The 23,063-nt window shown below is 46.7% G+C and overlaps 1 protein-coding gene across 1 annotated transcript; it reads right to left on the bottom strand.

Annotated features, from left to right (window-relative positions):
* Nucleotides 1-3,531: 3,531 nt before the first annotated feature.
* Nucleotides 3,532-19,640, bottom strand: H6PD (hexose-6-phosphate dehydrogenase/glucose 1-dehydrogenase). Its single transcript, XM_034438879.2, has 5 exons — nucleotides 19,513-19,640; nucleotides 12,819-13,466; nucleotides 9,232-9,349; nucleotides 7,062-7,331; nucleotides 3,532-6,521 (listed from the first exon to the last, which is right to left on the bottom strand). Exons 2-5 carry the CDS (start codon nucleotides 13,446-13,448, stop codon nucleotides 5,164-5,166), a joined length of 2,376 nt encoding a protein of 791 aa, XP_034294770.2. The 5' UTR covers nucleotides 13,449-13,466; nucleotides 19,513-19,640; the 3' UTR covers nucleotides 3,532-5,163.
* Nucleotides 19,641-23,063: the final 3,423 nt, after the last annotated feature.

The raw sequence follows: 23,063 nt of genomic DNA, 5'->3' as shown, positions 1-23,063 counted from the left end.
ACACCCACAACTTTCTGGAGGCGAGAGCTGTTCCATCAAACCCATCAGAAAATAAGAGATGGAAGGGACCTTGAGAGGTCATCCAGCCTGACCCCCCACTTGCTCAAGCAAGGAGAACCCTGTGCCGTTTCTATCCAGGCTCTTCTTATAAGGGATGGAGCACGCCCACAACTTCTGGAGGTGAGCTTGTTCAATCCAACCATCAGAAAAGAAGAGATGGAAGGGACCTTGGGAGGTCATCCAGTCCAACCCCCCCTTGCTTAAGCAGACCTGGCCTATACCCTTTCAGACAAGTGGCTGTCCAGGCTCTTCTTGAAAGCCTCCGGTGGTGGAGCACTTGCAACTTCTGGAGGCGAGCTTGTTCAATCAAACCATCAGAAAATAAGAGATGGAAGGGACCTTGGGAGGTCATCCAGTCCAACCCCCCCCTTTTACTCAAACAGTGCCATATCTGTCCAGGCTCTTCTTATAAAAGCCTCCAGCGGGATGGAGCACACCCACAACTTTCTGGAGGCGAGAACTGTTCCATGAAACCCATCAGAAAAGAAAGAGATGGAAGGGACCTTGGAGGTCATCCAGTCCGACCCCCACTTGCTCAAGCAAGGAGACCCTGTGCCATTTCTATCCAGGCTCTTTTTGAAAAGCCTCCAGTGATGGAGCATTCACAACTTTCTGGAGGCGAGCTGTTCAATCAAACCCATCAAAAAAGAAAGAGGTGGAAGGGGCACTTTGGAGGACATCTAGTCTGACCCCTTGCTTAAGCAGGAAGACCCTATACCCTTTTCAGACTGAGGGCAGTCCATTCTTTCCCCCTCCAGCTTTGAATCGGGCATTTTTCTCTTCTTATAAAAGCCTCCAGCAATGGAGCACACCCACAAATTCTGGAGGCGAGCTTGTTCAATCAAACCATCAGAAAAGAAGAGATGGAAGGTGCCTTCGAGGTCATCCAGTCCAACCCCTTGCTTAAGCAGACCTGGCCTATAACCTTTCAGACAAGTGGCTGTCCAGGCTCTTCTTGAAAGCCTCCGGTGGTGGAGCACTTGCAACTTCTGGCAGACGAGCTGTTCAATCAAACCATCAGAATAGAAGAGATGGACGGGACCTTGGAGGTCATCCAATCGAACCCCTTGCTCAAGCAGGAGACCCTATCTATACCCTTTCACACAAGTGGATATCCAGGCTCTTCTTAGAAAAGCCTCCAGTGTGATGGGAGCCCTTGCAACTTCTGGCAGACGAGCTGTTCCATCAAACCATCGGAAAATAGAGCTGGAGGGGACCTCGGAGGTCATCCAGTCCAACCCCGCTGCTCAAGCGGGAGAGCTTGTACCATTTTTATCCAGGCTCTTCTTAAAAGCCTCCAGAGCACCCACAATTTCTAGAGGCAAGCTGTTTTGTCCTCACTGTTAGGAAATTCCTCCTTAATTCCAGGTTGCTTCTCTCCCTGGTTAGTTTCCACCCTTTTTGCTTCTTGTCTTGCCTTCTGGCGGTTTGGAAAAATAGCTTTGACTCCTCCTTCTTTCTGACAACCCCTCAAATATCAGAACCCGGCTATCGTGTCACCCCCTAATCCTTCTGTTCGTTAAAATAGACACACCCAATTCCTTTGAAATACTAGAAAATATTGTAGATTTTGCTCCCCAAGCTTGTTTCGATGTAGTTTCTGAACGTTTTGTTACCAAACTAGGTAACGTCATCAGTAGGACTGTCTGGTCCTATTCTCCTTAGTTTATAAACGTCTTGGGTGCCAATGCTGTCAATTGGTCAGTTGGTTGGTTGTACATTGGCAGCTCTATTTAAATTACACCCAATTCCTGCCAACTGTTCTTCATAGGTTTTAGCATATATGTGTTCTGCCCTGGCCAAGGACCCCAAAGAAAGCAGCACACACGAAGTCTATACAAACCTTAGTTTACTAAATTAAATCAGTCTTTTTCAAACAAAGGCTGTTAATTAGCTTTCTTAACAGCCTACAAGGATCCAAAGAATAAAATAATCGTAATCTTACTAGGGTTGGCAGAAAGCCCAGAAGCAATTTGCAGGAAACTGATAAAGAGAACTAAGATCAAGACGCGAAAGAATATGAACGAAGTTGTTCCCTGCAAATTGCTTCAGTCGGCGTTCTTCCTTAAATAGGCTAAGGGAATGGCCAATTAGCCCCAAGCCTTACTCTCGAGGAGACCTCCTCCTGAGGAGCCACTCCTGCCTTTTGGCAGCTCTGCGCGTGCCCGTGCATCGAGAAGAGGCTCCTCCTCTTCTTCCTCTTCACTCATGGAAGCTTCTAGAGGTTCTGAAGGCCCTGGCTGAATCCCCGTCTCTGGCACCACATCTTCTCCAGCCTCCTCACTGTCCGACTCGAGCGCCAGCTGCACAGGCTGCTGGCGCAGCACCACACCAGCCTCCTCGCTGTCGGAATCAGCTACTAGCTGCACAGGCCACTGACGGGCCACAACACTATGTCAACGGACTGCCGGTGAGATCGGGACGGTGTGAGGAGGGCGGGCGGGCCCCGTTTACTCAGGGACGCAGGTATGCCTCGACTTACAACAGTCCGTTTAGTGACCGTTCAAAGTTATAGCGGCATTGAAAAAAAGGGATGACTGTTTTTCACCCTTTTACGACCATAATTCGGACCTTGGCCAATGATTCGTATTTACCACGGCCCCGGATCGTGTGATTCCCTTTTGTGACCTTCTGATGAGCAAAGTCAGTTGGGGGGACGGGGACGGGGGGGGGGGACCAGGTTCACTTAACACCCGTGTTAACTAATTTAACCGCTGTGGTGTTTCACTTAACAACGGTGGCAAGGAAGGTCGTAAAACGGGGCAAAAATTCACTTAGCAAAACTTTCACTTAGCAGGAGGTCTTCTAGTCCAACCCCCCTGCTTAGGCAGGGAAGTAAGAGATATATTATGCCCATTTTATGGATGGGGCGTTAACAGAGTGAGGCTGTCTTCTCACTGTAGCTGTGTGCACCACCGATTAGCCAATGTTTTCCCCGCGCCAGAGATCGTCTCCTGCCTTCCCTTCGGCACAAATGGGTTTGTTCTTCCTTATCTCCCAGCAGCTGTGTGTTCAGGACTGTTGTGTTGTGTACCACTCAAGCTTGTTGTTTTCTTGCGTGGCCAGACCCCAAGCGCGCTAACAAAAAGCTCTTTTGTGACGGACGCCACCGACAGCTGCCAATCCGGTTCCAAGGAAAACAAGAGTTTTGCCTGACCTTCTTCGTCATTTTTTTTTTTTTTTGAAAACAGACTTCACATTTTCGCCACTGTTGCACAAGCTAGAAGCGTGTGTGTGTGTGTGTTTGTGTGTCAAAACTACGCAACCGCCCACGCAACACCGCACCGGCTTTGCATACACTGGAGACACAACAGCTGGCCTGCTTTAAGTTTAAAGTGAAACACAACTCACACTTCCGGCTTAGTTGGAACGGAAACGATCCCCCGTAATTGCAAGGACGCCCCAAAAGAGCCTCCTTGGCTGCAGGCAGTCTATCGCAAAAGCCCAACCCCAGGAGCAAAAGCCAGCGAATGCAACAGAACAAACGATTTATTACAATTTTCTTTTTACAAAAATTTCTTTTAAAAAATTATTATTTCAGGCGTATAAATACCGAACATCGATCCTTTTGGACAAAACAGGAAGATTTCAGTTTAAAAACATCAGTAGTATTGAAAATGGCAAGTGGAAAACATCGGTTTAAATCGAGGGTTTTTTTTTTTTTTTCAAACACTGCCACTTTAAGGGGTGTGGACCTCAACTCCCAGAATTCCCCAGGCTGGCTTGGGAATTCTGGGAGTTGAAGTCCACACACTCCTTAAAGTAGCCAGGCTTGAAAACACTTTAGCAGGAAATAGGTCTTTAAGGCACTTTCTTATTATTGCAATAATTCCGTCAAACATCGATCATCTCTAGTTTAAATTCAGAAGAAACAAACATGATTTGTCCCATTTTTTTTTTTTTTTTAATGCTAGCATAGACTTCTGTAATTGGCTGCCCTCCTGGGTTTAAAAGAATTACAGTCCCTATCACCCCCACCCGGCCATCTTTTGCTGTTTTTCATTTTATTTATTTATTTTTGCAAAACATTCTATCCTGAAAATTCTAAAAATTAGGAAAGGGCACCACCTGGTGGTAAAATTACATTTCTGTATTTTAGTCCGTTTTAGCAACTGTTTTGACCCCAAATCAAAACCAGATTGCAAGATCTAGGTCTCCGATCTAGAGCAGGATTATGCCGATTTGAATGGGAGGGGCGCCACAGCAAAGTTAGCAAAACTTTGCTTGCTTAAGAGGTGCAATTTTTTTTTGAACCTCTAAGCCCAAATCTCCACAGGCCAAAAACAACCTGCCTTTTTTCCATACCCAAAAGGAGCAAAAAAAAATATCTCAGAACCTATATTGGTCCACACCGGAACATCGATATACCTGCTTAATTTTATCCCAAAACTGAATTTCTGGAAGTAGAAAATCTTGCAGACTGTATATATTTTGAACTCTGCGAGGTAGTTTGTTTTAAATAACTCCCAAAGGGGGGAAACTGAGGCACACAGCACTAAGTTGTTCCTTGATCCGGAAGGTAGCAAAGAACTGAAAAAAAAATATTTCCTACCTCTCCCACTTTTCCACTTGGAAGCTTCCAGAGGTTCTTTAAAATAATTCCCGAAGGGGGAAACTGAGGCACACAGCAAACTTTTGTCCCTTGACCGGGAAGGTAGCAAAGAACTGAAAAAAAATATCTCCTACCTCTCCCAATTTCCCCACTTGAAAAGTTCCAGAATCCAATCTTAGCCGGTGGAACTCAGCGCCACAAGGTGTGGTAATGAATGCCCTCTCTGATGGCTCAATTAACAAGAATTTGATAAATTAATAAAGGGAGGAGGAAGCGCACTGCACGTTGTTTCAATGAAGCACGGCTACTGACAAACAGTAAGCCACTTCCTGGGTGGAGAAAACCTGGCTGGCTGTTATTAAGACAATTTAATGAGGAGAAAAACAGCCTAGCCTGCGGTGATCCATTAAATATATTTTTTTTAAATGGCGGGATTTTTCCCCCTCAATTCACCCCCCCGACAATTTTCACACCACACATTGAAGGATTTCTGCTGAGAAACGCCAGGTTGGGGGCAGAGGGTGTGTGAGCGACCCGCAGCTTCAGAAACATCACCCCATTAAAGATTCATAGTCGATGTACCAAGAAACGCGGCCATTTTGGGGCTTCACGCCCGATATCGGCCATTTCTGGGGCTCGTTCCCTGCTCGGCTAACAATAGAGACAGTCTCGTGTTTGCTTTTCCCCATCACTAAGACGGACACCTGTCTGGCTTTGTTGATAAGCGGCAGAGTGACCGTCATACGCTGGTGAGGTTTCGTAGGGCTCTCGGCGAAGATGACGTCCTTATCCCCCTCTAGGCCGGCCGAGGATGGGAAGAGAGAGGCGGTATGTCCGTCGGTGCCCATTCCCAGGATAACCAGGTCGAAGCTGGAGTTGGCCACCAAGGCCCCGATCTCGTTGGCGTACAACTCCGGCCCTCGGTCCTCTTCCACGCAAAGTCGACGGTTGAGATGTACCGGCATCGGATGGATGTTGAAATAAGGAATCCGGATATGTTGGAGTAAGTGCTGGTGCAAGTGGCCGAAATTCGATTCCGGATCGGCGAGCGGGACGCAGCGCTCGTCTACCATCCATAAGTGAGTCTGCTTCCACGGGAAGCCGTAACAATGCCTGCTGAGTTGCCTGAACAAGACCAAGGGGCTCGAGCCGCCGGAAAGCGCCAAGTGGAATTCTCTGCGCCTCCGGATGGCGTCGAGCGCCGCGGTTTCTATGTCGGATGCCAGACGGCCAATGAGGTCGTCTGCCCAGGCAGTAACCAACCGGCTCTCTCGAAAGGTGGAAAGCAGGGTCTGGAATCTGTCGGCGGTGTGTTTATCCTCGGGATCGATCACCTCCAGCGTCTCTCTTGCTATGAAAGCCACTTCCTTGCCGACGATCTCGAAATCTAACAGGTTCCCGTTTTCTGGGCCTCCAGGATACAGGCGGGGCGATTCGCGGCTCAGGTGATCCAGCAACGGGGACCAAAACGCCCACGAAGCCAGCAGGTTCTCCGTGGTGATGAAGGATTCCTTTTTCCCATGGTAGATCGCCGAGAGCAGGAAGGAATAAGCGTCCCGCTGGGCTGCAGGGACATAGACGTGATAATCGGAGAGACTTTGCCCCCAAAGGCGCAGCTGCGGGTGATCCCGGAACTCTTTCCAGGCGCCGCGGGGCATGGCTGGCTTAAAGAGATTGCGGCTGACTAGGATCGCGGGTGAGTTCAGCTTTCCGTGCACAATGGAGAAGACGATCTGTTTCGGCTTGCAGTGGCTGCGTTCGGCCTCCCAGGCGCTCTCGGTCTGGACGCAGTGCGCCTGGTTTTTGAACAGGATGCGGACGTAGCTGGCCCGTTCGTCGAGGACTTTGCCGGACGTCAGGACGAACGGTACCCCTTCCCAGCGTAGGTTGTCCAAATGAACCAGCACCCCTAAAATGATAGAAAACGGGTGGCTACTGACCCATAGATGCACATCTTCCCCGCCAAGGCAGGGAAGACCAGGTGCACGGGAGTTATAGATTAGTCTCAAAAATTAACCACAGCTGATGAACCGCACCATAATTTTTCCAGGCAGAAACCACCATTTTGCTCAACTGACCCCAAACTCTCCAAACTACAAGCCCCATCATCCCCAACCAACAACTCCATTCGCTGCCTATCAAGGACTGTACCTATGTCTCTATAGGGCTGTGAATGGCGTGGCCATAAGATAAGGAGGGAAGAGTCAAATTCGAATTCCTACTTGTCTCCATCCATCCTTGAGCCAGAAAGCTCCATGGGCAATTGGCGGTCTGATCAGGAGCTGGGCGCCTACCTTATAAGGTTGTTGTGATGCTCGGGAAAATTCTGGCCCTTGCTAGCTTCTGCATAATACATAAACTTGGTTTTTTTTCCTCCTGCTGGCACTCTCAAAATAAGAGGAAGGTGACACCCGACCCCACCCCCCTGCCTTGGGTGTCAAGATTTTACCTGCAAACGTTGGCGTCTTAGTGAAAAAGTCCTCCCCCTTCTGAAGCTCCTCCCTCACATGGGCGCCGTACGCCTCGTACTGGCCAATCACGGCACTGTTTTTTTCCAAGCTTCGCAAACAGGAGAAAGCCCCAAGTTTGCTCCGGAGGACTTCTTCCGAGTTGGTGAGGTTGGCCGGCAGCTCCATGGCGAGAGACATCAGGATTTCGGTGAGATGGTTCTGGTGCATGTCGCGAAGGACCCCGTACTGTTCGTAAAACTCGGTGCGATCTGGGCGAAGAAGGAACAGCAGCCGTGAGAAGCCTCCCGGAGCCAAAATTATGTCGAGATGAATCGATTAATCTATCGATGAATCTGCAGAATTAAATGCTTGCCGCGCTTAGGCGACCGTCGGCAAAATTATTCGACCCGCTTAAGCAGGCAAGGAAACATTATTCACCCCACCACCCCCTAGCTGTCATCCCAGATGATTCTTTGGCCTCTCACCAGAGGTGGGATTCAGCCGGTTCGTGCATACCGGTAGCAGTGACTGCAAGTAGGCCCGCCCACCCGCCCGGATGTAATGCCGTCCTATTTAGCCACGTTTTCGAGACCGGGCACATGCGTGGAAGGCATGCGCACGAGCAAAGCACATGCGCGGAAGGCCGGGTGCATGTGCGGATGGCGTGCACGCGAAGCGAGCGTGCGCACGGCGAATCGGTGGATAGAATATTGGAAACCCACCGCTGCTCTGCGCCCTAGTGAGGGATCACCTGGTGGCCTCCTGTTCAAAGGACTACAGTACCGGGGGCCCATTCCTACTTAGCCTTTGGGAACCCCAAAGGTCATCTAGCTCAGTAAAGACTGAGAAACGAGTCAGGGGAGTTAAGACTCTCCTGGTGCTGCAGTGTCCTTCAGAAAAGGACGAGAAAATCATTTTTGATTAGACCGCTTCGTACTGCACCAGGAAGAGAAAAAGGTGCGATTTTTATGCTCAACCAGTTTTTCCAACTCAAAGAAAAAGGAAAAACATTTTAAGGGCCGGTACTGCATGCAAACGCCCGGCCCATTTTCTAGAAACGAGCCCTCGCACGAGCAAAACCGGTGTGCAACGCTCCAAGAATTTCCTCCTCGTTCCTCGGCCAGGGGAAAAAAAAAAAACCCTGGAATTTGCCAAGCTTAAAATGATTATTTTAGGAAACGGACAATTGTCGCTTTTAATAACATAATGCGTTGCTGGCACCGTGCGCAGCCCAAGCGCATTTCTGAGGCTGCAGAAAAAAAGGAAGCTAACATCAGGTGAGTGCTGGATGCCGGGTGTGGGAACACAGCAGCGTTGTGAGTTTTACCCACAACAGTGACTTTCCGAGGTTTCTCAAGCTATTTCTCCGTGGACGACTTTCCGTGTGCACAATGAAGGCACTTTATCATTCAGCCGCGGCTCTTCCTGTGTAATTAAGGTTAAGTCACTAGTCCTCATGGTTTTTAATAAAGGGCTGATTTCCACAATCACACAGGAAATCCTCTCACGGACTCAGGCCACTGGAATTCCATTCGATCGTGGAAAGCAACCGGCATGCATAAAATAAAATAAAAAAGGCGATCAAATTAAAAAAAACACGGGACTTGTTTTCGCAGCTTTTGTCGTCGGGGAGTTTTTTTGGGCTGCTAAAAAAGATTATTCCCAGATTGAGAGAAAATAATAATTAAAAAAGTTTAATTGATGACCCGAAACTGCAGGTACTTAACTTAAATTAAAAAAAAAAAAATGAAATTAAGTTGAAAACTTAAGGGAATTTCAATGTGGAAAGCCCAAACTGTCCGGAAGAAAAAAAATAAATAAATTGGAAATCAGGATTGCTTGTGGAGAATTTGTTTACATTAATAATAAAACTGTAAGTCTACCTCTCTCTGATTCTTCCTCCCAACCAGGGGTGAAATCCAGCAGGTTCTGGAGAACCGGTAGCGGAAATTTTGAGTAGTTCGGAGAACCGGCAAATACCACCTCTGGCTTGTCTCAGAGGGAGGTGGGAATGGAGATTTTGCAATATCCTTCCCCTGGAGTGGGGTGGGAATGGAGATTTTGCAGTCTCCTTCCCCTGCCACGCCCACCAAGCCACGCCCACAGAACCGGTAGTAAAAAAAAATTGGATTTCACCACCGCTCCCAACCCAAACTCACGCTGACGTACTTTTGACATCCACGGTCTCTTTCAGAACAATTTCCACCCGCTCCACGTGATGGCGGTTCCAGACTGGATCCAATTTTTCTCGGTTTTGATTCCGGAAAGGTAAAATGTGAGCCACTGCCTTCAAGAGGGGGAAAAGAAAGGGAAAAAATTATAGGAAACCCCATTTTTTTGGGGGGGGGGGAATAAAAACATACCGGAGGCCCCTCTCTCTTGTAGAGCTGTGATGTTGAACCTATGGCACAGAGCCCTCTCTGTGGGCACGCGCATCGTGGCCAATTGGGCGCCGGAGCCCTGAAATCGGCCTGAAAAACGGTCTGAATATGGCCCCAAAACAGCCTTAAAACGGCCCCCCAAACAGCCAAAAACGACCAAAAAACAGACAAGTGCACGCTGGCCACCTGGTCTTCAGATTTCCAGTGGTCCGGTGCACCCGAAGACCAGCTTGCCGGAATGCATGCAACATGCCAGAAACCCGAAGACCAGCTGAGCGGCATGGACATGAGCGCCGACCAGCTGAACTTTGGGTTTCCGGCACGCGCATGCGTTCCAGTTTGGGCACTCGGTGCCAAAAAGGTTCACCATCCCTGTTCTAGAGGGTCTTGCCAACAAATTGTGCCAAAGTTCTAAGAGACCCAACTCCGATCCATTTCGCGATTCAATTAAATCGGAGATCTCATCCAATCCTCAATTAAATCGGAGATCTCATCCAATCCTCAATTAAATCGGAGAATCCAATCCTCAATTAAATCGGGGATCTCATCCAATCCTCAATTAAATCGATGATTTAATCATATCAGAGCCCCAAATTGTGGATTAGGTCTTTATCAATAAAAGTTGCGTTTGGTTCAATTCAGGCAGTTGTGGATGAAATTTGGAGGACCAAAAGTTAGCCGAGTGGTTTCCTAACTCCCCCATCAGAAATATACCTAATTGGATCCCGATGAATTAGGAGCTCTATTCAAACATTCAGGGAAGCTAAGTTTCTCCATCAGAGGCAGTCCTCGACTTACGACCGCAATCGAGCCCAACATTTCTGTTGCTAAGCGAGGCGTTCGTTAAATGAGTTTTGAGAAAACGCATTTAACGAACGCCTCGCTTAGCAACAGAAATGTTTCTTGCCACGGTTGTTAACTGAGTCACCGCCGTTGTTCAGTTAGCAACCCTGGTTGTTAAGTGAATCCGGCTTCCCGTCAGAAGGTTGCAAAAGGCGTGACCCCAGGACGCTGCGGACGTTGTAAATACGAGACAGTGGCCAAGCGTCCAAATTTTGATCGCATGACCACAGGGATGCTGCAATGGTCGTAAGTGTAAAACATGGTCATAGATATGAATTAGTTGCCAAGCATCTGAATTTTCATCCCATGATCCTGGGGATGCTGGAAATGTAACTGAAAAATGGACATCGGTCGCTTTTCTCAGTGCTGTTGCAACTTTGAATGCTCATTAAGTGAACTGTTGTAAGTCGAGGACTACCTCTACAAACAAAAATCTATGTATGTGTTTGGAGAAAAGAGAAAACTCTTTTAAGTTATTCAGAAAATGTCAAGCTTTTGTAGCGTTTTTCCATTATCTATACTCAACAAACCCCTCCCTTTCATCCTAAATGCACTCTGCACGTACTCAGAGGCCCAGCTTTCTTTAGGTTTCTACAGCAGTGGAAATCTCAATTTTTGGGCCCTCCAGAAAGCCAAATTATCCGGTAATATCCTTCCATCCCTGTCTGCAGGGGCGGGTTTCAAAATCCACCGTTACCGGTTCGCTTGTGGGCACGCACACACTCGCGCATGTGCAGAAGCGTCCGGGCAGGTGGGCGGAGCCTCCCATCGCCGCCGCTACCGATTCGCCCGATCCAGTACGAACCGGTAGCAACCCACCACTAGCCATCTGCTAAGATTCCCTGCCTTGCAGAACAACGGATCCTTCTCAAACCGGGTGGGGGGGGGAAGGAGTGGGGGGAAAAACTGGGGAGTGAAAATTGCACGTCTCGCTGCCGGCTTATCAAATTAAAAGCCTCGTGCGGGGAAATTTTGGAATTTTGGCAGCCAAGCAGAGATGGGAGGCTGAGACGAGGAAAAAAAAAACAAAAAAACACCTTACTCAACAAAACTGAAGTGACAACCTTGGATTCCTGGCAGGGCGGTTTGGTTTCCCGTTCTGTCTTTTTGCGCACTCACTCCCTGACACACTCTCCCGCACACAACTGCAGCGGGTTAGCTCGCCAGCGTGGGGAGTTAACCCCAAATTAAATAAAACCACCCACATTTTTCCTACTCGGTGGTAGGAATGGTATAGGGTTTCCTGCTCGAGCAGGGGGCTGGATTAGAAGACCTCTAAGGTCCCTTCCAACTCTGTTTATTCTGTTCTGTTCTTCTCCCATTTCCAACCCAATTCTCTTCCTTTCCTTGTGGCACGGCCCCTCTTCATTCCCAACCCAAAGGCAGTGGCCCGCTCGGTTTCGTGCAAACCTCGGTGTGCCCATTTGTCATTGTCACCACTCCTGCGGGTTGGTTCCCGATTTGCTTCCGGGTCCAATTCAAGGCGTTGATTGTCACCTTTAAAGCCCTTCATGGCTTGGGACCTGGTTATCTGAGGGACCTTCTCTTGCCGGTTACATCCACCTGACCCACCAGAGTGGGGAGGCAAGGAATGTTGTGGGTCCCGTCCCCTAAGGAGGTATATCTGGCGGGACCTAAAAGAAGGTCCTTCTCTGTGATGGCTCCCTCCCTCTGGAACAATATCCCTGCAGAAACTACACCAGGGGTGTGAAACCCGACTGCATCGAGGGCCGCATCAGGGTTGTGTTTGACTTCGGAGAGGGGCTGGGGGGCCGTGGCCAGCTCGATGTCATTCGTGTCAGGGGCACCTGTGGTGGCCTGGGCGGGATCCTCCTGCAGCCCTCTGCTAGTGAAAATGGAGCCTGGGAGGGTTGTGCGTGGCCCACCTGAGCTCCGTTTTCACTGGCTAAGCCACTGCAGGCCGGTCCTTCACTATTTCCAGAGGGACCCCGCAGGCCAGATCTAAGTACCCCGCAACCCGGATCCAGCCTTGAGTTTGACATCCCTGAATTAGGCTGACACTTTTTGGAAGGCCCTGAAAACGTGAGCCCATTAAATGGCTAGTATGAGTGTGTGTTGTCGCCAGGGTGGGGAGATATTATTTTATTATTATTATTATTTCTTTTATATTGTGTTTGTATTTCCTGTAAGATGCCTTGAGCGAGCAGTCGGACCTCTGGTTGGGGATGATGGGCGCTGAACTCCAACGCCTTTAGAGATCTCGGCCAGAGTCACTCCTCTTAAAAAGTGACAACACAGTGGCTGTGTTCCCTGCCAATCAAACCAGGATCCCTCCTCTCTTCCATCCAGATCAGTGGTGGGTTGCTCCCGGTTCGGTCCGGTTCTTGCGAACCGGTAGTAAAAGGAGCGGGAGGCTCCGCCCACCCGCCCGGACATCATCAAAAACAATCTGCGCATACGCAGAAGCTTCCTGCACAGTCCCGTTGTGAACCGGTTGTAAAGGTAAGTAAAACCCATCCCTGATCCAGATGTTGCGGTGGATAATTCAAACCCTGTTAAGATTCTCCTCACCTGCTTCCCCAGGTAATGATCCACCTGGTATATCTCCTCTTCACGGAAGACAGTGGCAAGCTCGTCTGCCAGTTGTTGAGCCGACAATAAATCATGACCAAAAGGTTTCTCCAGCACCACACGTAACCAGGCGCCGGAAGGCGGCCTGCAGCTGCTGTTAATATGCCGGGCAATTTCAGCGTAGGCAAACGGTGGCACGGACAGGTAAAAGATACGGCCGGTTTCCACAAGTTCCTCCTGAGCCAGGCTGGTTTTAATGCCCTGGTTGAGACTGGCGTAGTCTTCCTCTCCTTTGAGTTGGTGGTACTCCGTTAATTTCAAGAACTGGTCCTTTAGCACGGCGCATCTGTTGGGGGCCACCTCCGGCGAGCAGGCCAAATTTTTCAAGGGATCAAACATCAGCTTTCGCCCCACGTTGGGCTCCTTCTGAGCGGCCCCATAGAAAGTGAACGTGTGCCCGTTCGACACTTCGTCGACGTAAAGCTGGAACAAGCTTTGCCACAGGTATTTTTTGGCTAAATCTCCAGTGGCGCCCAGAAGGATGACAGAAACGTGGCCACGCGATTCCCTGGTTTCGGTGGGGAAAATGCCCCACAGCAAAATTATGGCAAGGGTCTCTTTAAAAAGCATCTTGGAAGCGGCGTCAAGCTGGAAAGAAAGGGAAGGAATGGAACGTGAGGTGTTTTTCAAAAGTCAGGGGGAAAAAAATAGAATTTGCGTCTTTGGCCCGTAAGGCTTCGGACTGTTTCAATATCAACTTTGTACCCCATGAGGCAACTCTACGATTTCACATCGCTGCTCATTGCACTCACAAACTCTTTTAGGAATGGACATAGCAGGATTATCACTGCTTCCCTGCTTATATTCCCTTTTTTAATTCCTTTTTTAAAAAAAAAATTAAAATTTGCTTCTTTGACTTAATGACCACAATGGAGCCCAAAATTTCTGTCGTTAAACGTGGCAGTTAAGTGAGTTTTGCCCCGTTTTAAAACCTTGCCACAATGGTTAAGTAAATCATTGCAGTTGTTAACTTAGTAACAACTGGTTGTTAAGTGAATCTGGCTTCCCCATTGACTTGGCTGGTCAGAAGGTCGCAAAAGGGATGTCAGCGCTTCAACGCTGGCATAGAGAGAGAGAGAGATAAGCTCTGAACTTTTGCCTGCTAAATCCCTTTGAAGTCAGGTTGTCGTGGAAATGAAGAGGGGGGGGAACATTCCTGGGAAATGACGAGACAAGAAGTCTGAAGAATGACTTGGAAGATAGCCAATGAGAAGCAGAGATTTGGGGATCGGAAAGGGAGGGATTGGGGGGCAAAAGGTCAGTCTTGTCCGCATCAAGTCATGATCCGGTTTCCTAAATAGGAAACATAGAGCCGGGGCGGGTGGGCAGATCCACCAATGATTTACAAAATCGGTTCTCCTGAACCGGTATGAACCGGCTCGTCCGAACCGGCTGAATACCATCTCTGGCATAGATGCGATGTAGGAAATAAAAGGCAGGATCATCCCTTACTAGCTAAGGTCCAAACTTTGTTTGTTACCTCTCTGGGAGCTTGTCAACACCTCTACTGAGGTTCAATCAAAATCTCTCCTTCCTGTAATTGTATATTATATGTATTTTGAATTTACGTAAAGGGCAGGTTTGTCAGCCTTACAGAGAAACTGGCAATTAATACTTCCTTGTTTGACAAGTTGGTTTTCCACAGCGGGGATAAAATGCTTTCAACACTCCAACCGTCCAACGGTTAGTCAAACAAAACCCCCGTAGATTAAAAAAATAAATAAATCGGCATTTCCTGGTGCGAGAAGTCACCCACTCAGAAGGCCAAGAAAAGAAATAGATTAAATAACAGTTAGAGCAGTGATGGCTAACCTTTTTGCCATCGCGTGCCAAAAGTGGGGTCGCGCGTGTGTGCGCCCACACCCATAATTCAATGCGCCCTGGCCCCCCCATGCATGCGCGCGTGACCTCCCTGCACTCCCCCTACTTTTGGCATGCAATGGCACGGTGGGCCTGTAGGCCCGTTTTTTGCCCTCCCCAGACTCCAGAGGCTTTCTTGGAATCTGGGGAGGGCAAAAACAGCCTTCCCCACCTTCCCGGAGGCCCTCCGGAGGCCAGAAACGGCCCATTTCCTGACTTCCGGTGAACCCAGAACCCCGAAAATCAGCTGGCCGGCTCACACATGCACGCCATAGCTAAGCTAGGGCAACGCTCAGGTGCCCACCGATATGGCTCAGCGTGCCACCTGTGGCACGCGTGCCATAGGTTCGCCATCACTGAGTTAGAGAGTCCAATATAATCCCTATCCTTAAAATAAGCCCCAGTTAAGATTGTCAGCCAGATGGATGCATTTAGTACCACATTCCCCCCCCAAAATAAGACCTAACCAGAAAAATAAGCCCTAATGCGTCTTTTGGAGCAAAAATTAATATAAGACCCGGTTTTATTTTCGGGGAAACACGGTATAATGAGACTGAGCTAGCAAAAGGGTTGGGCACCAACTTTTGCCATTAGACACGGGATTGAAAAACTGCCTTTTTGCACCGAAGGCTGAGAATGACAAGTTGCGAAAGGGTTGCCACAAAATAAATAAATAAATAAATACAGCCTGTTTTGGCACACAACCACAATTTCACCACAATTCACAACCCCACAATATCGGAGAAGGGGATTGGCTTAGCAGACAGAGTGCAGCATACGCCTTCAACAAACTCTGTTTTGCAAGAGCCGAGGCGGCTGCCCTGAAGCATCTTCTCCCTGGTACCGGAGGGTGATTTTTTGGAAGTCTGGGGAAAAAAAAATTTGGTGGCGTGTTTTTTTTTGCTGAAACTGGAAATTTTCAAGCTCCCTCCCTGTTTCCAGCAGAGCAGAAAAACCAGTTTATTCGGTCTTTGCCCAAGGTCCCAAACTTCATGCTGGAGAGAGCAACTTTTCTGCTGATGTTCAAATAAATCCACCAGGATATGCCAAGAGGATGGCTGGGTTAATTGCTGACATATTAAATGGAGCACACAAGGTGTGTTTACACATCAAAGTTTCTGATAGAAACCAGGATACACAATTCCCTCCCCCCCCCAATTTTTATTATTATTATTTTATTCATTGAACACGAAACTCAGTCCACTGAATATTTAAAAATGCATCACAAATACCATTGACTGGTGCTAATGGTTGATACAGGTTGCTGCAAGCATCCTAGGGATCAACCAAGTATCTTCTTAAATATTATTATTATTATTCCCCGTTTTATTCATTCGACATGAAACTCAAGTCAACTGAACATTTAAAAATGTGTCACAAATATAATTGACTGGTACTAATGGCTGATAGGGGTTGCTGCCACCGTCTTATTATTATTATTATTATTATTATTATTATTATTATTATTATTATTATTATTAAATCTTTAGTGAGATCCACAGCCTTTGAGGCTGGTTAATAGCTCAGCTGCTCAAGTCCTAACCAAGGACCCAGGAACTGTTAAATTATCATCGGAGGATGTAAGCTGTTCCGAGTAAGGTGGTTTTTATTATTATTATTATTATTATTATTATTATTATTATTATTATTTAATCTTTAGTGAGATTCACAGCCTTTGAGGCTGGTTAATAGCTCAGCAGCTCGAGTCCTAACCAAGGACCCAGGAACTGTTAAGGTATCGTCGGAGGATGTAAGCTGTTCCGAGTAAGGTGGTTTTTTGTAGAGTCAAAATGTTCAAGTCTGGCAAATTTAGAATTTCTAAATAGCGGGGTAGCCCTTTGGGTATTGCTCCAAGGGCTCCAATTACAATCGGGACAACACATGATTTCTTTTTCCACAGTCGCTCAACTTCAATTTGCAAGTCCCGGTACTTTGTGATTTTTTTTCTCGCTGCTTATCTTCAATCCGTGCATCACCAGGTATTGCAATGTCAATGAACCATATTTTTTTTCTTTTCAACTATTGTTATGTCAGGTGTGTTGTGGACCAAGTGCCTTCCACTCAATAATAATAATAATAATAATAATAATAATAATAATAATAATAATAATAATAATACTGGACTACTGTAATGCTCTCTACGTGGGGCTCCCCTTGAAAAGCACCCGGAGGCTCCAACTGGTCCAGAATGCGGCCGCGCGGGTGGTTATGGGTGCAACTCGTTGTGCCCATGTGACACCCCTCCTGCGCGAGCTGCACTGGCTCCCAGTGGTCTTCCGGGTGCGATTCAAGGTGTTGGTCACCACCTTTAAAGCGCTCCATGGCATAGGACCCGGGTACCTTCGAGACCGTCTTCTGCCACCAATAGCCTCCCACCGGCTAGTCCGCTCCCACAGAGAAGGGTCTCCTCAGGGTGCCATCGGCCAAATTATGTCGGCTAGCGACACCCAGGGGGAGGGTCTTCTCTGCGGGAGCCCCTGCCCCAGAAATTCGTAAGATCTCCGATCTCCGTGTATTTCGCTGTGCCCTCAAAACCTTGTTGTTCCACCAGGCCGGGCTATCAATGTAAAGGTTTTAATTGGTTTTAAATTGGTTTTAAAAATGGGATTTTAAATTGGGGGGTTTATAATTGAGCCTATTATTTAATAATTTTAATTATTTTTAAATTTTGTCTGTCTTTGTGCTTTTAATCAGGCTGCACACCGCCCTGAGTCCTTCGGGAGAAGGGCGGCAAAGAAATTAAAAAACCCACTAAAACCCACTTTTTCCAGCAAGCCGGTCTGGTTTAAGAAGAAATTTTTAAAAGTTTTAAATTGGTTTGTGATTTTTAATTCTTGGGCCAAATTTACATATATTTTCATTGTTTTTTTAATATTTGTATTTCATGTTCTTAATTTTGGCTGTACACCGCCCTGAGTCCTCAGGGAGAAGGGCGGTATATAAATTGGAAATAAAATAAAAAAATAAATAAAATAAAATAAATAAATAAGATAAATAAGATAAATAAATAAATAAGTGCCTGTCAGTCTGAATCCTAAAGTCCCACAAGATCTTGAGTTTCTCATTCTCTACAACCTTCTCACACCTGATGTTCCCAGTGGTTTTTGCTGTACTCAAATCCAAACTTCTGGCACAATTTCCAGTGAATGATGATATTATTATCATCATCATCATCATTATCATCATATGCTTTATTCATTAAACATGGAACTCAATCAACTGAATTGACTCAAGTCAACTCAGTCAATGATGATGATGATGGGTGGAATTCCTAGATTTGGGGAAGAAATTAAGAGCCTTGGTAGTACAGTGGTCTAAGGCACCCTGTTATTAAGCCGGTTATTAAGACCAGCTGCCTGCAATTACTGCAGGTTCGAATCTCGCCAAGGCTCAAGGTTGACTCAGCCTTCCACCCTTTCTAAGGTAGGTAAATTGAGGACCCAGTTTGTGGGGGCAATAAGCTGACTTTGTATAAATATACAAAAGGATGAAGGCTATTGCTTAACGCACTGTAAGCCGCCCTGAGTCTCCGGAGAAAGGCGGCATATAAATCATTTTTTTTAAAAAAAGAAAAAGAGAAGGAAGGAAGGAAGGAAAGAAAAAGGAAGAAAGAAAGAAAGAAAAAAGAGAAGCTGACTTTGTATAAATATACAAAAGGATGAAGGCTATTGCTTAGCACATTGTAAGCCGCCCTGAGTCTCCGGAGAAGGGCGGCATATAAATCAAATTTAAAAAAAAAAGAAAAGAAAGAGAAAGAAGGAAGGAAGGAAGGAAGGAAGGAAAGAAAGAAAAAAGAAAGAAAGAAAGAAAGAAAGAAAGAAAGAAAGAAGAAAGAAAGAAAGAAAGAAAGAAAGAAAGAAAGAAAGAAAGAAAGAAAGAAAGAAAGAGAAGCTGACTTTGTATAAATATACAAAAAGGATGAAGGCTTTTGCTTAGCACATTGTAAGCCGCCCTGAGTCTCCGGAGAAGGGCGGCATATAAACCAAATTTTAAAAAAAAAGAAAAGAAAGAGAAGGAAGGAAGGAAGGAAGGAAGGAAGGAAGGAAGGAAGGAAGGAAGGAAAGAAAGAAAGAAAGAAAGAAAGAAAGAAAGAAAGAAAGAAAGAAAGAAAGAAAGAGAAGCTGACTTTGTATAAATATACAAAAGGATGAAGGCTATTGCTGAGCACATTGTAAGCCGCCCTGAGTCTCCGGAGAAGGGCGGCATATAAATCAAATTTAAAAAAAAAAAAAAATGTTGAAAAAGACAAATTTAGGGTCAAAGTGCGGGAAGCTGGGGGTTGCATGTACAAAGCCAGGAAAGGGGGTGGAGGTGGATTGTCCAGGCTTCCCCCAGTCCAGGAGGAAGGTGTGGGGGGGTGGGGCAGATCTGGGTGCAAACCTGGAAGAAAAAGGGGGGGCACCCAACCTCAATCCATACCACCCCATCCACCCCTCTCCTTTTACCCCCCCCTCCCTCCCTCCCTCTGGCAGAGGCGCCTAACAAGCTGATCTGCTGGCTGGCAAGGCGGAAGCAGCCTTGCAAATGGCTTTTTTGGACCGGATCCCCAATAAAGCACAGCCGTGCAAACCTTTTGCATCCCCCCCTTTTTTTTTTTCCAGCGGGCGCCTTGTTGCAAAAGGGCGCAAGGGAAAAATGCACGCTCAGATTGCATTTTTGCAACAGGAAAAGGGTATAGAAAGCCCCCCCCCCTTCTTGGATAACTCATCCCTCCTTCCACCCCCTCCCCTGCCTTTTTGGTGTCGGCCCACGCGGGAAAAAAAGACCCACTCACCTCCCTCCCGCGGGCGGCGTTGGAGAAGCCCAAAGGCGGAATCCGAGAAAACGGGAGACGGGCGCCAACGTGGAGATTTCCTCCCTCGCCTCCTCTCGGCCGGCCAGCTCCGCCTCTTCTTCCCAATGGCAAGTAGGAGGGAGGGGGGAAAAAAAAGCTTGCGGTTCGCGTCGAGCCGGAGCGGCCGATTGTGAAGCGGGCGGGGGAGCAAGCAAAGTCTTCTTCCTAGTTGTTTGCTATTTTATTCTGATTTTCACATCCGAATTTCCCCCGGTGTATTTCTTCAGCGGCAACAAAGTATAAACTTGGGCCCGACATGGAAGTTATCCGCGGAGTTATACGTAAAAGCAGTCCCCCCTTCTCGGCTTCCCAACCAGACGCCAGGTATGGAGTTCCAAGTCCCATCATCCACCAGCACATGGGGTAAGGGTTTATAATTAGGAATCCAATCCCGGGTGATCTGAATAGTTCATGGGATTTGGGAGAGCGCCTTCCAGTTGGTGGGAGAGATGACTTGCCAACAGACCAGGAGATAATTCAAAAAATTTAGGCATGTGCAGAAATGGATAAATTGACTTTAAAATTAAAAGATAAGGAAGACTCAAAATATTTCAAATTATGGAATAGATGGTGTAAGTGGATAAATCAAAAGAAAAAAGGGTAAAGACCAAATTTAGGAAAAATCAAATGTAACAAATAAGCACCGTCAGGTAGATAGAATAGGAAATAAATCACTCTTTTATATATGTATGTACACACAATTACATATATTTAGTTTGTTTGTGGGGTTGTGTATTGTTTATGTAATTTTATGATTGAGAAAAAATTGTATATTTTTTGTGTTTTAAAATTTTAAACTCAAAGTTTGTTTTTAAAATAAAAAAAAATAGAATAGGATTCAGAATAGAAAAGAAAAGAATAGAATAGAATAGAATAGAATAGAATAGAATTTTTTATTGGCCAAGTGTGATTGGACACACAAGGAATTTGTCTTCGGTGCATACGCTCTCGGTATACATAAAAGATACGTTTGTCAAGAATCATAAGGTACAATACTTAATGATAGTCATAGGGTACAAATTAGCAATCAGGAAACAATATCAATATAAATCATAAGGATACAAGCAACAAAATTACACTCATGCAGTCATAAGTGGAAGGAGATGGGTGGTGGGAACGATGGGAAGATTAATAGTAGTGCAGGCTTAGTATTTACTACTTACTATTTCTCCAAGAAGCACTTAGCAGCAGCTCTGAGGAACTGGCATAACTAGCTGCGTTCACATTTGCTACTTACGCAACTCTGCCTCATTGTGGTCTAGTGCATTGCTAAGTACAGCCCTGTGGGCGTCAAACCATCATTTGGGGCCAGACAGATACTAAAAAAACCAAGCTAAGCCCCTGTAACTTAACCCTACAGGGAATAAGTGGACCGTGCTAGAGGTAAGATTCCCAGGTCTACCTTTAAGGAACGTTGTGTGAACAAACGCCAAATGGAGCATTCAGATTAATTTCTCCTTTATTTAGGGGGGAAAAGGGGACAAGCTGAGCTTCAGTGCCAACCGGGATTGATTTAACCACCTTTAACAGAACAAGCCACAATGCATTGGCTTCCCGAAGAAGTTATTCCTTCTTAAACTGTGGCTTGCCGGCTGCAAAAGCCAGCTTTGTGGAGGGCATTATGCAAACCCTCAATATATCATGGTTTGTGGCCAAAGGACAGCCTTGCATTCTTAGCCCTGCATTTCTCTGTCCTTCTTAGGAACCGCGAAAGCCGTTTGACCTCCAAAGCCTCTTCAGCAATGAGCCCGTGGGCCTGCAAGCTTCCCCCCCCCACCAGCCTGCAGCAGACTGCAGTGAACTGCGCAGCCAGCTAACATGTCCAGAACTGCATTCTCTGCAGCTCAGAAATGCTGCAGTTCCAGCAGGATGGTTAAAATATATATATATATATATATAATAGTAACAATGAATTAAATATGTCCTTCCCGCCTCCTTCAATTTCTAGATGGGGTTAAGGCATCACAAGCACACTCTGGTTGTGCGGGAGCTGGAAATCACAATCGTAGAGCTCTCGCACCCTCGGACAAGCACACCTGCCTGTCTCAGGTCCATGGAAAGGAGTCGGTCGGCGGGTAACAATGCCAGGTCCGGTTTAAAAGATACGGTTGACTGTGAGATTAAGCCTCTAATTTAGTGAAAAGAAGGACTTGGGGTGACACAATAGCAGCGTTCCGATATTTAAGGGGCTGCCCCAAAGAAGAGGGAGTCAAGCTATTCTCCAAAGCCCCTGAGGGCAGGACAAGAAGCAATGGATGGAAACTAACTCAAGGAGAGAAGCAACTTAGAACTAAGGAGAAATTTTCTGACTGTGACAATAATTAATCAGTGGAACAACTTGCCACCAGAAGTTGTGAATGCTCCAACACTGGACATTTTTAAAAACATGTTGGATAACCATTTGTCTGAAGTGGTGTAGGGTTTCCTGCCTAAGCAGGGGGTTGGACTAGAAGACCTCCGAGGGCCCTTCCAACTCTATTATTCTGCTATTTCTGTTATTTTCTCTCTGCGCTGGCAATCCTAGCAAGAACCAGGATCACCAGTTCATTGGGAGGTGGATTATTTGGGGTTCGTTTTTGCTGGCAGGCCGCTCGAGCCACCACAGGTGCCCCCGACACAAGTGACATCGAGCTGGCCACGCCTGGCCACGCCCCTCCCGAGGTCAAACACAACCCCGATGCGGCCCTCAATGAAATCGAGTTTGACACCCCTGTTCCAGACCCGCTTAAGTTGCCTACAAGAGAAGAATACCAGAATATTCTGGAAGGGACCTGGGAGGTCTTCTAATCCAACTCCTTGCTCAGGCAGGAAAAGCCTATAGATACCATTTCATACCAAGCAACTAAGGTGATCGAGGGCCTGGAGATTAAAACCATCTGAAGAAGGGCTGCAGGATTTGGGTTCGGCTAGTCTAGATCCGTGATGGCGAACCTATGGCACGCGTGCCACAGGCGGCGTGCAGAGCCATGTCACCTGGCACGCCAGTTCAGCTCCGGTGTGCATGCGTCGGAATCTCTCGAGGCTGGGGACAGCAAAAAACATAACTTCCTGTCCAACCAGAAGTTGGGAAACAGGCCGTTTCAGGTCTCCGAGGGGATGGGGAAGGCTGTTTTCGCCCTCCCCAGATGCATAGAAAGGATCTGGAGAAAGAAATTTTTTTTTTAATTTTTTTTTAAACATAAAACATAAAACACATCTTTTTAGAGCAAAGGTTTGATCCGGTATAAAATAAGTATAAGTTCCAAATTTCATCCATTCACATCTTAAAGAAGGAAAAAAAAAAGAAAAAAAGAACAAATCTAAACCCAATTCTTATCATTCAATCTAACATTTTGTTCTAGCATTTAACATTCTACCATATATCACCCTAAATCTTAAATTCCAAATCTAAACAGCTTTTTATAATATCCATTTATCATTTTATCAGTTTTCCGCTGTGCTCTTAAGACCCTGCTCTTCTGACAGGCAGGGCTAGCTTCATAATTGAGTTT

Source organism: Pantherophis guttatus, chromosome 15 (genome assembly GCF_059756535.1).
Source record: "Pantherophis guttatus breed Tessera chromosome 15, ASM5975653v1, whole genome shotgun sequence".
Classification (NCBI taxonomy): Eukaryota; Metazoa; Chordata; class Lepidosauria; order Squamata; family Colubridae; genus Pantherophis; species Pantherophis guttatus.
Note: the sequence above shows the minus strand (reverse complement) of the source record. Positions and strands in the feature narration are given on the sequence as shown.